General features: G+C 44.1%; 1 protein-coding gene across 4 annotated transcripts in view; it reads right to left on the reverse strand.

Annotated features, from left to right (window-relative positions):
- TP63 (tumor protein p63) overlaps positions 1-14,807 on the reverse strand; it is a 159,518-nt gene that overhangs the window by 82,095 nt on the left and 62,616 nt on the right. For 3 of the 4 annotated variants that reach the window (XM_057427310.1, XM_057427309.1, XM_057427315.1), the window contains exons 1-3: positions 4,506-4,580; positions 928-1,056; positions 71-203 (exon numbers count right to left, since the gene is read on the reverse strand). In XM_057427310.1, coding sequence (XP_057283293.1) covers positions 71-203; positions 928-1,001 — 207 coding nt within the window. In that variant the 5' untranslated portion in view covers positions 1,002-1,056; positions 4,506-4,580. Of the gene's footprint in view, positions 1-70; positions 204-927; positions 1,057-4,505; positions 4,581-14,807 lie in introns of those variants that run through there. The other variant, XM_057427316.1, reaches the window with a different exon arrangement.

The raw sequence follows: 14,807 nt of genomic DNA on the forward strand, positions 1-14,807 counted from the left end.
TGCAGCGAGAATAGCTCCTGTAAACACTCTTCATCTGTCCCCAAAGGTTAAGGAAGTTCTCACTACTCACCCACATTGGGTCATTCAGCTCTGTGTCCTGCACCCGGACGCAGTCCATGCTGATCTCTATTTTGTTAGTAGGGCCATTTTCAGATGGGGTGTCAATGAAGTTTAAATCAATTGGCTGAACTGAGCATATTGGCCTGAAAAGAACAGAGTAACACAGTTAAAATTGGCCAAATTCCATTTTCCATTCCCCACCTTGTCCTTCATGCTAGGGTGTCACCCAGGACTCAGGCATGACCACAGACCAGTCTCAGGACAAAGTAAGTAATTACTAATGGACAACTGTCTCATCACCTGCTACGCTAACAGCAGTTCCTGAACAGGACAGAGCCTGGAGGGACATTTCACTTGTCTGACCAGAAAAATGAGGTAGGAGCACAGGATTTAAATCACTGAAAGACAGAACTCGTGGAGGATTTATAGCAGTAACTGTCTCAGCATCAGTCATGGCAAGTCAGGAATGGGAAAAAAGTTGGTTTTATTTCCTTCAAAGGACCTGATTGGATGAACTCTGCACAATCTCCATCTCCTGTCCCTCCACGGCATCAGCAAGAGAGGAAAACATGCAGCTTGGACATAAGAGCAGTGAATCCATTTCCTTAGGGGAAAATGCCAACCACCAGAGATTTTCAAGACAGTCACTGTCGCTACTGATCTCTGCACCTGTTTCCCATAGCCTGGATGTAGAACCTCTGGAGAGCTCAAGAGTTGCCAGTCATCACAGACTCTTACCCACACCTTCTAATCAATAAGTGCAGAAGACTCCAAATACCCCAGCATCACTCCCTTGAGTAGCCTAATTATAGGGGCATCCTGTCCCAAAACGCTTTCTTCTACAGGTTCTGTGTAAGGGCTACTTACTGTTCCAGGAAGTCCCAGATATGCTGGAGCACCTCTGGACTGAGGAATTCCCTGGGCTGCGAGCTCTGGGACATGGCTGATCGGTAGTAACTTTCCTTCCAGGAGAAGTGGCTCGGAGTTTCTACAAACCTTAAAAAACAAAAGCAAAAAAAAAAAAAAAAGAAGAAAAAAAAGAGAAAAAAATGCACACACAAAGCTATGTTGAATGTGATGTGTGAGCCCAGATCAATGAAATCCCATAAATAGAAGCTATTGTGTGAAAGAGGAGACACACTGAATGCCTAGAACATTCACAGCTGTACACCACACATTCCACACTGCAGCAGATGCTGTATTTAGACAGGAGAAACTTCCCAATAAGTTAAATACCTCTTAGAGTTCACTGGGATGCTGTGTCATAAGAATCCCAGAGGAGAAAAAAAAAATAATAAAAAATGCTACCTTCTGTTTTACCCCCAAATAAGCAACTTTCCACACAAAGCGGGCAGCCTTTGCAGCAGGTGGAGCACCTCCATGCAATTTTACTGTCCCTAACTGGTTGCTTCTCTAGATTGCATGCCCTTGCATGATTTATCTGACTTTTCCTATACCCAGCCACTGCAGATGAGGTCTTGTACTAAAATAAGAGGGAGTTGGTTTTGGACAAATGAATAGTAACAACAGCAACAATATCCCCCTTCTTTTTGCTTTATTTTCTATGGTAATAAGTTCCACCACATCAGACTATATCTGATGGCTTTTCTACTGCCTTCTTGCCTCCAATTATTTCCTAGTCCAGCCAGCTGATTTCTGCCAGATCTGCTAATTACCTTAGCCATTTTTATCCCCTTAAGCTCCCACAAGCCTCACAGAAATAGGTGGGCCCAAGAGGAGCAGTGACGAAGCTGGAGCACTCGCGCTTTCCACAGCTGCACATTCTCATCCCACTGGCCAATTTCTAAATTCACACTCAGCAGCTTTTACGCCCGTGTCAAAATACTCAATGGCTGCAGGGATGTGAGGGGTGGGGGGCGGGAGGAATTTCTTCAGTGTATTTACAGTTGGCAAAATCTCCGGGGTCGACTTAACTGGAGTAGGAGGCAGGTGACTGCCTTTTCTGCTACGAGGCCGGGGGCACCCTGTAAAACGTTCACACAAAAGAGTTGTTTTGGTGAACGGCCACGCTCCCTGATGGGGGATTGGCTGTGGCAGGAGCCAGGGCTATAAACTGTTTACAAAGAGAACTGGATTAACGTTTGGTTTGGCTCACTTTGGTGCTGTTCAGCACAATGGTCTAACCAGCTGCGTGGAAGACCCTAAATTATTAAGCTGCTAAAATTAAGAAAGGGTGTTGTAGAAGGAAGATCATACTACAGTTGTTCTTTTCCTCTACTCTCTCCTGAAGTATCTATTTCTGGCTGCTGTCAGAGAGGAATCTAGCTCTTTCTACTGAATTTGTATGGCCTCTTCTGTTTTGAGGATGTGTCTGGTTTACAAAAAGCATGGCTTTCCTCACCTACGCTGCCCACGGAATTGCAAGCCCTTGGAAAAGAGCAGTTTTCCTAAACTAACAAAAATCAAAGCTGTTCCAGCCCCCAGAGCCACAGCTGGGCATGCCTCAAAATAGGTGAGAGTATCAGTTCAGTTGCTTTTGTGATTAAGAAAAGGAACCCAACATCCTTTAAAAGTTCATGAACAGCCAGAGATAAAAATAAAATTCAGAAGTGGCATAGCTAATAGCTGTGCCTCACAGATGTGAGCACATACCCACACTACATATGAATAAATAATCACAAATCCTCTGAGAACAGCAGTTATCCCACAAAGTACCAGAAATTACTACTTTCAAACTTTCAGTCTGGTAAGGCACTTGCAAGAGTGCCATATTGAAACCCAGAAGAGCAGATCTCACCTAAGCAAATCAACACTACCACAAGCTCTAGAGGAGAGTAATAGGGAGTATATGCTCCAACCCACAGAGCCCAGGCACCACTCAATACCCTGCACTCAATCCTGACCTCCAAGGAATGGGCAGAGACGCCACCAAAGTGCTCATTATTTACCACTTATAACAACTGCCCGTGACTTAAACACTAGAATCACTTTTTCTGAATCCATTGCCAAGGTATCCACACAAGGCTCCTTGTGTGGAACCAGCCTCACCAAAACGACTTGTTACAAAACAGACCTTCCTCAGAGACCTTTCTTTCGGAAAGTCTCAGTGCCGTGACATGCTCAAATTTGGTTCACAGCTGCACAAAGTCCTAGGTCTCAAGAAGGCAAAGCTACCCAGTGTGGTCCTACTCAGCAGCAAAGCAGAAGTTGGTTATCATAAGCCTACCCCAAACAAGCACTCCCCACAGTGCCCACAGCCTGCAGCACAGGAGAGGAAGGAGGTATTAGCTGCATAGACTGATGTAGCCAGATTTGTAATTCTATGCCTCTGAAGCTAACAGAGCTATTGTAAAGAGGCACACCAGTTAAGGACACAACAATTTCATGCCTGTACTAAACACAGCCCCAGATTTCTCCAGAAAAAGGCATTTTCCAGCTGTGTCATCTTTATCCCTATACTCAACCAAGCTCCTGGCTTACCAAGAAAAGCATTACCAGATCCTACCCTATAGCCAAAAAAAGGTGTGTTTTCCTATACTACACAAAAGAAGTTCCCTGATTAATACTTTTACATAAGCAAAATCTGAGAGACTCCTTCAACACTATCTTCAACACCTTTACTACCCATACAGCTCTATTTTTAAAGGAGGCTGCAGGATCAGGTGCACCTATGAGAAGGATACAGTATTACAGAGGTAGAGAGAATTGCTTTTTACTGTTCGGTGCACCCTGCTCTCAGGTGGGAAAAAGCTGCCAAGTTGCAAGAAAACCAACTTTAGTTCAGCACAAAGCTTCACACAAGCTGAATTGTCTCCTTCCCTGTGATCTTAAAATCTAAATCTAGTGACATTTTTCTTAATAGCTTTCAACATAGAGTAGCCTCCTCTGTGTACTCCTCTACAGAATACCAAAGTGCCCAAATTTGCTCTTCCACAAGAACAGCTAAAGCCTAAGCAAGATCTATGCATGCATTTCACTACTTTAGTTGTCTTTTCCTATGTCAGCAAATACTCAGCTTCAGTAAAATAATCAGTGACTGACTAAAGCTAATCACAAGATATCAGGAGTTAGCATTGTTCAAATTGCTCCTACCAGCTGCTTTTTTATTTATTAAAAGACATTTAAATAACATCACTTTTACACACAACTCATCACAAAGCACATTGTGGGAGGCACTACCAAACATACGCTGTTACACTACTATGACAGAACAAAGCATATAGTGAATATGGTCTAGCTTGTCCTCCACTTTAAGTCTACAAGCTAATTTCCTGCATTAACTGCTGAAATAGTTAGCAAGCAGCTTGCCACAAGCAGAGAGCACTAACTGCACTAGTTTGGAACTGCAGAGGGATTTACAGCACCCTTGAAACTCCAAGCTGAATAGAACACTGCATCCACAACCGCTTCCTTTAAGAACCAGTAGGAGATTATGAATTAACAAAAATTGCAGGTTAAGTTTTCTCTGAAAACCAGCAGATCACCAAAATGACACTGTTTCCCTGAGCAGCGCTGGGACACTGCTCCTGAACCACTGAATCCCAGGACAGTTTTCAGTCAGCCATGCGCTCCCACTGAGGTCTAGTTCAGCTCCATCCTATTTGCTTTGCTGAAGTGAGAGCACCCCAGACTCCAGGTGAAAACACTTTTCAGATACACTTGGTGTGCTGGAGCCTTGGGCACTCTGTTTCCCTGCCTCTTGATCGTTTCCCCAGAAGAGCTGCATTACAGCCCATTGGAGTAGGGCTGCATCCCAGCTGATTCAATTTGTCATCACACTGCTCTGCAAAATATGGCAGTGAGAGCAACATGCCCCTACAGCTGCACCCACGCAGCACTCAACATCAGGCTTTCCTAGAAAGCTGGTAATGTTAACCTTCACCAAAAAAAAACAAACCAGAACCCAAACCAAAAACCTGAACCAAAGGCCACCCCAACAAAAGCCAACAGCCAAACAAAAAAACTCTAGCAAGAACATCATTTGCCTTTCATGAGCCTTAGCCCATCTATACTACTATTGCCTTTTTCTGGAGCCAAGTGTCCCAATGCGTGTGGGAACAAAGTCCTGACTGCTTGGCCCAGCATGACATAAACTGGTGGCAGACCAGAGAGAAAAGAAGACATTTCTGCTCCCACTATCTCACTGCAAGCACATGCTTCCACTCTTCACCACATTTTCCCCCTTCCTACCGTCACATCAAAGACATTAAAGAAAAGCAAGTAAACAAGCAAAAAAATCCAAAGCACTTTCCACACCAGAAAAGTGATAGCAAACAATTACATTCAACTGTTACAATGCAGCAACATTTCTCACCCCAAAAGCCACCTTTCATTGCAACCAACCATTCTTAGAAAGGGATAAACCCAAAACACCAAGGCTGGACTTACCACTGGGGGAAAGATACAAGGTCCTGAGGAAAGCAAGACCTAGGTTTCATACTGAGCATGCACAGCCCCTCCTCTGTAGCTTTAACCTTAAAGGCAGATGCCACCTGCTTTCACTGATACAGGGTTGTAGCTCAAGCACCACTGAGGTGCATGTGTGAGTCCAGCAAACTTCTTCCAAGGACACAAAAGACTGTCTCAACCAAAATATGGTATAGTTTTCTCAGTTTTTTCATCCAAAATAGGCTTGGAGCTTCAACACTCTGATCTGCCCCGGGTGAATAGTAGAGTTTGTGGTGAAAGCAGAAATAAGGTATCTCAGTAAAGCTGTTGTGTTGTGTTTCAAGAGATCCAAGCATCTCCAGCTCTCCTTAGCTTCCCTCAGAAGCTGGCACCCTGCGGTGGTTTGTGTTTCTCCCACATGATGTGCAAACTCTTGGAAACTAACAGTGTCTTTTATAGGTGCCAAACTTCATGGCTTGGTGTAAAGCCACAGTGTAAAATCTTGCAAGAAGATATCTTTCACAGTAGGGATGAGCAAAATAATTTGGAGGTTTTTTTGTTCTTGTTGCCAAAGTTACGGAATGTTGCTTTCTGCTTCTCCCCACCAAATGGCTACCAATAGTGTACAATTTTCTGTCACTTGCTCTGTAGTCCTTAGTCAGTGGACAAGCAGATGGGGGTCAAAGAAGCCCTTCTTTGTAAACTACAGATTTTGTGGGTGGTTTGTTTTGGGTTTTTTGTTTGTTTGTTTGTTGGGTTGGATTTTTTTCTATTTTTCCCACAAGACATATTCCTCTAAAGGATCTGCTCGTGAAGTATTTAGGAAAGCTTGATGCAAAAAGAACATCTACTCTTATAAAGAAAGCACTTCCACATTATACAAATGTACCCAAAGAATAATTTATAATGTCTAAATAATGATATCTAATATGGATCATTCTATTCATAGCTCTCAGAGTGCTCTACAAAGGAAGACAGTGTAATTTAGCTGTGGGAAAACTAAGGTACCAGGAGGTCATAGGATTACTCATGGCTACTCAGTAAGACAGTTGTGCAGCCGGAAATGCAACCTTCATCACTTGAGTCCCAGTCTGGTGTTGCTTTAAAAGGAGTTTGTGCTTGTCTAGATAGAGAAATTCAGAAAGACCTTAATTTCTTCAGGTAGAGTATGCACTGCACTTCCTAGAGCAAGAAACTCCCAAACCTAATTTATCTGCAGGGACCAAAATGCTGGTGCCTAGTAATGAAAATAAAGGCTGCAGAAATGCTGTGACCAGCTTTAAGCCACAGTCAGAATTCAGGGTGGAAGTAGAATTCAAACCCATATACCCAGACTAAAAACTAATCTTTCTTCCTGGATGCTTACAGAAGTTAACCCTTAGCAGACCTTAATACATGCATAGATTAATATATTAGCCTCAAACTCCAAGTGGTGTGGGCTGGATAGAGAAGTTATAGAGCAGAGAAATTGGCAGCCTCAGCTCCAGCAATCCTAATCCATGTGCTTTCTGCTTTCTCCAGTTAGACCTTGACATGCATCAGAAGCAATGGTAAACAAATGGTTTAAAGTTCATGACCATTACACTTAATTGCCTGAATCTTGGGGTTGTATTTTTAGTTGAGTAGGGAGTAGGCTCCTTTTCAGATCGTACCTTTAAAACTTGAGGAACTTGGCAACCCACATACTGCTAGAATTCCCCTTGCTCTGCATTTTAACACTGCAGTGATTTGTAGACATCGCTACCTAATGGAGCCCACAGCTGTGCAAGAGGAGAAGGAAGCAGGGTCTGGCAGCTCAGGACAAGTGTGCGCCTTGCAGGCACTGTCATCTGGAATTCCCCAAAGTGTGGAGCACGCTTGTCCCCCACAGCTGTATCAGCCACCCTAGGCTGGTAAGGCACATCCTGGAAGCACCCATTAGAGACCTCTGGTAATCAAACAAGTTTATGGTTGCAAACCAGAAGCCAAAATGAAAGCCAAATGGGGAACAAGCAGGCTCTCAACCCTCTCAGAGAGGAGACTGATGTTGAATTTCAGGGATCTGTATTGAACCCCAATCTATGCCTCTGTCTGTGTCTACTTCACCAATAAACAGTCCCCTTCCCTGCACTGTACTGCGTGTTTTCCTGTTTCTCTGCCAGATGCTATATTCATAGGTCTTGGCTCATGTGAACCCAGAAGAGACAGCAGGTCCTGCTGATCTGCACTCACAAGTACTTATTCTAATCCTTTAGATTTCTAGCCCAGCTTTCAGATTTACTTTTTTAAAATTAGACTTCCAGCAACGTCTTTAAATTCTTCAGATTTTCCTACCCTATAACACTGTTTAATGTATTGGTCCTAGAAAATATCTCTGGAAGAAGACTGATGGATGCATGAGTTTGGAAGGGTGAATATAAAGAATAACAAACACCAACAGGATTTTTTTGAGACAGAACATAACTTTCAGCTATGGTTCAAATGTCCATTCTTTTTTACCAGATCCCATATTTTCAGATGTTTCCCAGATCTGATATCTCACTAAAAAGGATGTGAAGAGAAGCCTGGGTTATGGGGAGAGGCAGCTGAGAGAAAAGTGGTCCAGTAGCACATAGATGTGCATTAGAAAATGAAAGAAGCTAACTGCCCAAAGCCTAATCTCAGAAGTAGCCACCAACTAAGGAAATATAGGGAACACAGGAAGGAAGTCAGAGTGAGTGCAGCGAAGGGTTGTGACACCAATGGTGTCCTACAGCATCTGTTGAGGACAGTCTAAGCATGACTGTTGGCTTCTTCCTATTCTGTAGCCAAATGACACTTTTATTGAGCACACCCTGTTTCAGTTGTGAGATGTATGATATTTAGAGGAATTAAAGCAATTTTGTCTCAGAAAAATGCTGATTGTGTTGCTTACAAAATCTCTGTATTCTGCTAAAGTCTACTGTAAAAGTGGAACCTGATCTCTCTGTGACTTAGATTTCCCTTTTGGAAACATGTGCATGAGCTGAATGGAAAGGGGTAGGAAGGGATGGCTCAGCTTTCTGGTTCCTCTTTATTCAAGCCTTCAGTGCATGGGCAAGACTGACCTATATCAAATAAAGTGAAACTGGCTGCATAGAATGATCCTCACAAATCACCACACTGAAAAACATGACGGGGATTTTCTTTCATTCATCACCTTCTTTCAGTTAGAGTCATCTTGAGTAAGACTATGCATCCGCCTAAGTGGATGCAGCATTTGCAGCTTTGCGGTGGCCCCTCAAAGCACATTATATCAGTGCAGCCTTGGGCCCCACACTAATGCCCTGCTCTAGTGTTGGCAGCAGAGCTCCTCTGGGAGAAAAAGGCTCCCTCTGCATCCCCTTTGCTACCACGCCGAGAGGTTCCCAGCTTGGCTACTGCATGGCCTGCTCCCTGCAAACTGCTGGGAATGGCTTCTGGAAGCAGGAATTCAGAGTACTATCAGTAACACTTAGAGCTCAGGAACCCACCACATCTCCTATCTATACCTCATCACATCTGTTATCTACATGTCATCATTATCAGCCAAACAACAGTGATCACTTCTACATGACAGAGGCATTTCTTTGTCCTCAGTGCTTCAGAGGCACCATCCCCTAATTGTTGGAGCATGTCACCCTTAATTCTCCTTTATTCTCTCCAGTGATTCCTTCAGCATCTTACAAACTTTCCAAGACCTCTTTTATCTCCCACTCAACCTTAGACATCCTCTTCTCCACCTTCCCCTTCTCACTCATCCTTGGAAACTACCTCCTCACCCAGTCAGGAACATCTCCTCCCCTTCTTCTCAGCCCTTACACCCACTCCCTTTCTCAGCAGGGGCTGAGAGAGATGGAGCTTTGGCCAAGGTGAAACCACTGACACAGCAATTCCTCCACCTGCCCGCTGCAATTGGTGCTTTCTGGTCTGGGGTACAGAGCCCTCATAACCTCCAGAAGACCACCCAGGAGCCTGAGTAACCTCTATTGGGAAGCCCAGAGTTAGAGTGCAAGCCTGATGGAGATCAGGACACCCTGAAGAGGCAGTGCCCCCGGTCCTTAAGTGACCTGTTCATCCTTGCCTTTCTGTTCCTGACATATAGCAGTGCCACCACCTTTGTAAAGCACACAGAGACCATCACCATTCCACCTCCAGGGAAACATGGTTGTCAGACTTTACAAATTTAAATAATAAAAGAAAATTTAAACTTTCATCCATTTTAATGAAACATTAAACCAAAAGCAGTCAATCCCTTCCCCAAAGCTATTTGCAGGGATGGATAAAAGCTGTGCCCATCTGGAGAGGGAGGAGTCAGTGCTGCTGGGCACAGGTGAGAGCCTTCACTGAAGTAACTGAGAAAGGCTTTTCAAAAACAACACAGTGGAAAATCCAGGCCTGGCCCTTGAAGTTCCGAGGTATTTTAAAGCCAAGTCCAAAAATAAGTACTGTAAGATAAACTTTGCAGGCAAATTATTCAGAGGCCACAAAACATTTTCAAGTCCACTAAAAAAATAAAAATCCCTTTAGTCTACATAATAGACATAATTTACTCAGTTTTAGACACCCAGCTGAGAACATGCATTTGGGTCTACCTTTCAAAGTTTATATAAGACTTTTTGCAGCCAGCTAGCCAGGCCCGATAGTTCTGTGGCAGGACAAATGGAGTGATACTTTGCCCCCTCTGCGCAGGAGAGGATGAGCACAAAATCTCTGCTGAGAGGTCTCCTGCTGGGTCACGGCTGCCACCAGCCCTGCTGCCACCAGCCAGCCTCTGCTGCCCAGCTGCAACTACAATTAAAGACAACAGAGACCACCTTTTGTGCCTCCCAAGGGGACTGCCTACACCAGAATCATCCCATTCTTGGTGCCTTGGTGCACTTCCACAAGCTGCCTGGGAAAAAGGAGACTCAGAGTTTTCTTCTGTTGCATTCTGCTGCACAGTATGGGGAGACCTCTCATCCTTCCTGGGGGAGGAGGGGGAAAGGCAGGTGTTAAATACTCAAAGCAGCCTAAAACAGCTAACTGCATTCTTTCCAGTTATCCAGATCTCTGCAGCATCAGGGAATATTTAAAGAAAAGAAAGCAACAGCCCCGGAAATGAAAACAGGTGAGATCATTTTCAAGAGATGACAGTCATTATAGAAGACAGCTATTACAGGCCTTCATCACTACACTTCTCTAGTAATTTTAGGTATGTAATAAGGAAAACTGAAAAGTTCTGAAGAGGCAGTGGCCAGAAATACGACCTTCCTGAAGCTTGCTGAATAAAATTCCCCCATTTGAGCTTTGCTCGTCAGTTATTTTTCCTGTGAGCCCAGCATTTACCTAATAACATTATCTACAGCAGTTCATTGCTGTCTATTTTTTTTTACAAGGAACTTGCTTTCAGTATTTCCTACAGGAAATGAGGCTCTTAACTGTTGTCTGCTGAAATTTTGCAGTGTTGAGTGCAACTAGCATCTCTTGTTTCACTAGTCTACCTCCATCACACTAATACAGAGACCACAACACAGAATGGGAAATTACTTTATTACAGATGATAAAACAATTCAGCCAAGTGTATCAAAGCTTCAGAGAAGCAGTTGGGATGTCAGGAACTGGCTCTCATTAGATACTACAAGGCTCTGAAAAAGGCCAGAGCTAGTGGGAAAGAAAAGAACCAAACCCAGCAGAAAAGTTCCACTTGCAGCCAGGACAGCAAGGAAAGCCCTCAGCAACGCTTACACTGCCAGTCTGGCCCAGGTTCAAGATCAGGTTTGTGTATTACCTCTTATCTAAATGTAAGCACATTTTTCAGAAGTGAGCTCTGAAATCCTGAGCTCTGGATTGTCCAGAGATGAAATGAATGTGAACACTGCTGACTCCAACCTCTCGTTTTATGTAGCATGGACAAGTTAGGCATGATCCAGTTAGGCATGGTCCAGACTGAGCTTTCTACAGTCCAGTCCACCACCAAATATCCTGAGCTCATCTCTTCCTGAGGACTGTGTGCTATCAGAGCAAGCACCAGCCACAGGTAGCACGCTGCCAAGCAAACCTGAAACACCCAAATCAAGGGTTTGCCATGAGCACGGCCAGTCCCTCACAACAGAGACATGCACTGTTGTGGGTAGGTACCAGGCAGATCTCTTTGGGTTCCTGACTGGATTGCTTCTTAACACAATAAAAATGAGATTACATAGTGCAAAGAGCAGCTGTTACAGGCTAGGGACCAGAGCCAGAGCAGCTCTTCTCCCAGACAGTAACTGGGTTAACCCGGAAAAAAAACACAAACCAAAGATCAGTTTGTGCCTCTTTTAAAACACAGAGTCATAACCCAGCAACACCTCACATGTGATGCTAATGCCTGCAGAGATGAAATCAGGCTCAGTGCTGCTCCCAGGGAGTGCAAGGATGAAGCATCATATGAGGAGCCCTCACAGTGCTGATTTACGTGTTCAAGACCATGGCATACAGATAGCACCCAGCTGAGCAGATAAGTCATTTCAAGCAGAGTATTCTCTATTTAGTGGCAGATGATACACATAAAAATGTAGTGTATGGGAACTGATGGGGTGACTCTGCTATTAGACACGATGCATTTGTGTGTAATCCTTCTGAGGCAGCTCCACAGAAGCTGTGACACTGTGGCATGCAGCCACTCCTGACCACGAGCTGTGTGTATCTCATTCAGCATGCTGCTTTGAGGCTTAGTGGGAAAAGAGGAAACTCTTGCAGCATGTGACCATGGACTTTGGAAAACCAGGTAAGCCCAGCTCAAATCTCCAGATGTCTGGCTTCCCTCCCTGTTTCTGGGGTGAAGATTACTAGGTGTAGATCTGTGGGTCAGGAGTGAGTTGTTCAGGAGGCTGTGCTCTCAGATCTGGTCTTGGTAATGGGCTAAATAGACCATCTGTCTTCTGCACTAAACACTGTGTTGTCTCCAGCCAGCAAGAGAAAGAGTAAGGGGCTTCTACCTCTTCTCTCTGGTAAGGAAGTTTAATTCCCTCCAAACCGTTCCCAAGCACTTCCGCCATCCAAAACACTCCAGAGGCAAACAAAATGAGAGATGCAGGATTCATCTCCTTCCCACCTCTGCTACACCTGCGTTCATGGAACCGAGTGTGCTTTTTCTGGACCAAGCAGACTGCAGTGTGGCAGAGGTGCATACAGCATCCCTTGGCTGTGCTTGCAGCCACGATTGCTCATGCTGTGGTTGCAGTCCTGCAACATGCTCTGAGCTCTGTTTAAAGCCTTGTTTCCTGCAAGCAGTCTTTTCCCTGCTTGTGCCATATCACCATCAGTAGCATTAATGGCTTATGATCCTCCAGGACACTAACACATTCTACCAAGAGCAGAGTTTCTTTTAAACGTACTGAGATTTCAACCTGTTTGATATGTGAAGGAATCAAATCCTCTTCCTGCCAGGGATGCCCCAACAACCTTTAGAGTTTGTTTGCCCAGGTGTTTGGTGTGCTGTAGCTATAACCCTGAGGAAGATGCTGGGCACCCCTGCAGGTTGAGCAGCTGGTGCTGAGCTGCTGCTCTCCCAGCTCATTTGGACAGGCATTCCTAAAATTTGGACAACATGAGGAGGCGACAGGAAGAGACTGGTGCAGGGACATCCTACACAGATCTCAACATGGGCCCCCAGCAGGATGAAGAAATATAAGAGAAATCATGAAGCCCATGCTGATTTTGAGCCCTGGGATACCATGCATAGCAGGGAATTTAGTCATATAAATATAGTCAGAGAGGAGAGGGACAGCTTCCCCAGCAGAGAATATGAAATATGTGGTTCTTTTTTAGGACAGGAAGGTCTCAGACTGTCTAATGCAAGAGACTTGTGACATTTTGAGTTGAGTTTAGGGCCTGTAGTGATAGGAAAAGGGGTAATGGGTTAAAACTTAAACAGGGGAAGTTTAGATTGGATATAAGGAGGAAGTTCTTTATTGTGAGGGTGGTGAAGCACTGGAATGGGTTGCCCAAAGAACTTGTGAATGCTCCATCCCTGGCGGTGTTCATGTCCAGGTTGGACAGAGCCTTGGGTGGCATGGTTTAGTGTGAGGTGTCCCTGCCCATGGCAGGGGGGCTGGAACTAGATGATCTTAAGGTCCTTTCCAACCCTAACTATTCTATGATTCTATAAGCCTGGTGAAACTCTTTGATCCCTAAGGCACCGACTGTTACGAAAGTTGCTTTAGTCTTTAGTTACACAAATACTTTTCTCTATGAACTACTCACAGGAACTAAATTCCCTCTCTCAAACTCTCCCCAGAAAGATGAATTTTATGAAAATCTTAAATAAATCATCATGATGATACAAAAAGTCCCCAGAACTCTTTAGAAACAGGAAACAATAAACAGCAACATCCTGTGTTTCAGTAAATAATTAAAATGCAAAACAGAAACGCCAGCAAAGCAGATGTTAGCTGCAGGTTCCTGTAATATGAATTCGGTTGAAGATCCTACTTGTTACCCCACAGGCAACCGGCTAAATCTCATGTGTTTTAGATGACAAACAACAACTTCCTTTCCTCACCCCTGACACTAGGGATACTCCTGTGGGAAAACGAAATCTTCTGCTATATACCATGCTGGCTGCATTTTTCAGTACGTAGCAACTCTGTAACAGGCCAGCTATTGTTAAGCCCTAGAGCAGAGAATCCTGTTAACAATAACAGCACTTGCAAAAACCTTTCTCTGTGTCACAAAATAGCTGCAAGACAGGGCAGATGAAGGACAAAGAATTAAGAGCAGATTATAGTCCTGGAAGACAGGAACAAGTGAACTGTTTATCAGAAACACTGCTGATGTGTAAGGGAACACTACCTGGGGTGTTCACAGGACCTTTACTTTTGCAACTGTGCCTGATGCTAAGAAATTACAGGGTTGGCTCCCTATAATTTCATCAATACATTGACACACCTAATGTGATTTATAATTTCTTCTTGTGATTATCTTAAAGCAGTAGCTCCTGGAGTGCTACGAATACATCAAAGTCTCCTGTTCTATCAAAACCAGAAGGTTGCAGCCTGCATATTTTAAGAGGAAAATTCACAAATATGATCGATCAAAATTGCAAGACAGTGTAAAGGAATTCTGTTAAGAGTTTTAATCCTGTAATATTTGACCACCTCATGTCCATTCTAGCTCTCAGAACCAGCTGAACTATAATTTCACAGCAGTCCCAACTACGTCATAAACCCCACTGAAAGCAGTCCCTACAATCCCACTGTTTTGCCCCACCAGCTCCGACTCTTACTTCTGAGTGTAGAGGCAGGCACAGCTGGCAATACACAGCTGAGCAGCTGCTGCTTGTAGCATCCAGCTCACCAGCATGCTACAAGCTTCTTTCCATGGATTTTGTCAGCATGCATTTTTCAGCATGATATGTACTTAGATACATATCAACATCACTAAACTAAGCAGACATTGAA

This window comes from Pezoporus wallicus, unplaced genomic scaffold (assembly GCF_028554395.1).
Source record: "Pezoporus wallicus isolate ANWC-B61680 ecotype Strahan unplaced genomic scaffold, APGP_CSIRO_Pwel_v1 scaffold_7107, whole genome shotgun sequence".
NCBI classification, from domain to species: Eukaryota; Metazoa; Chordata; class Aves; order Psittaciformes; family Psittacidae; genus Pezoporus; species Pezoporus wallicus.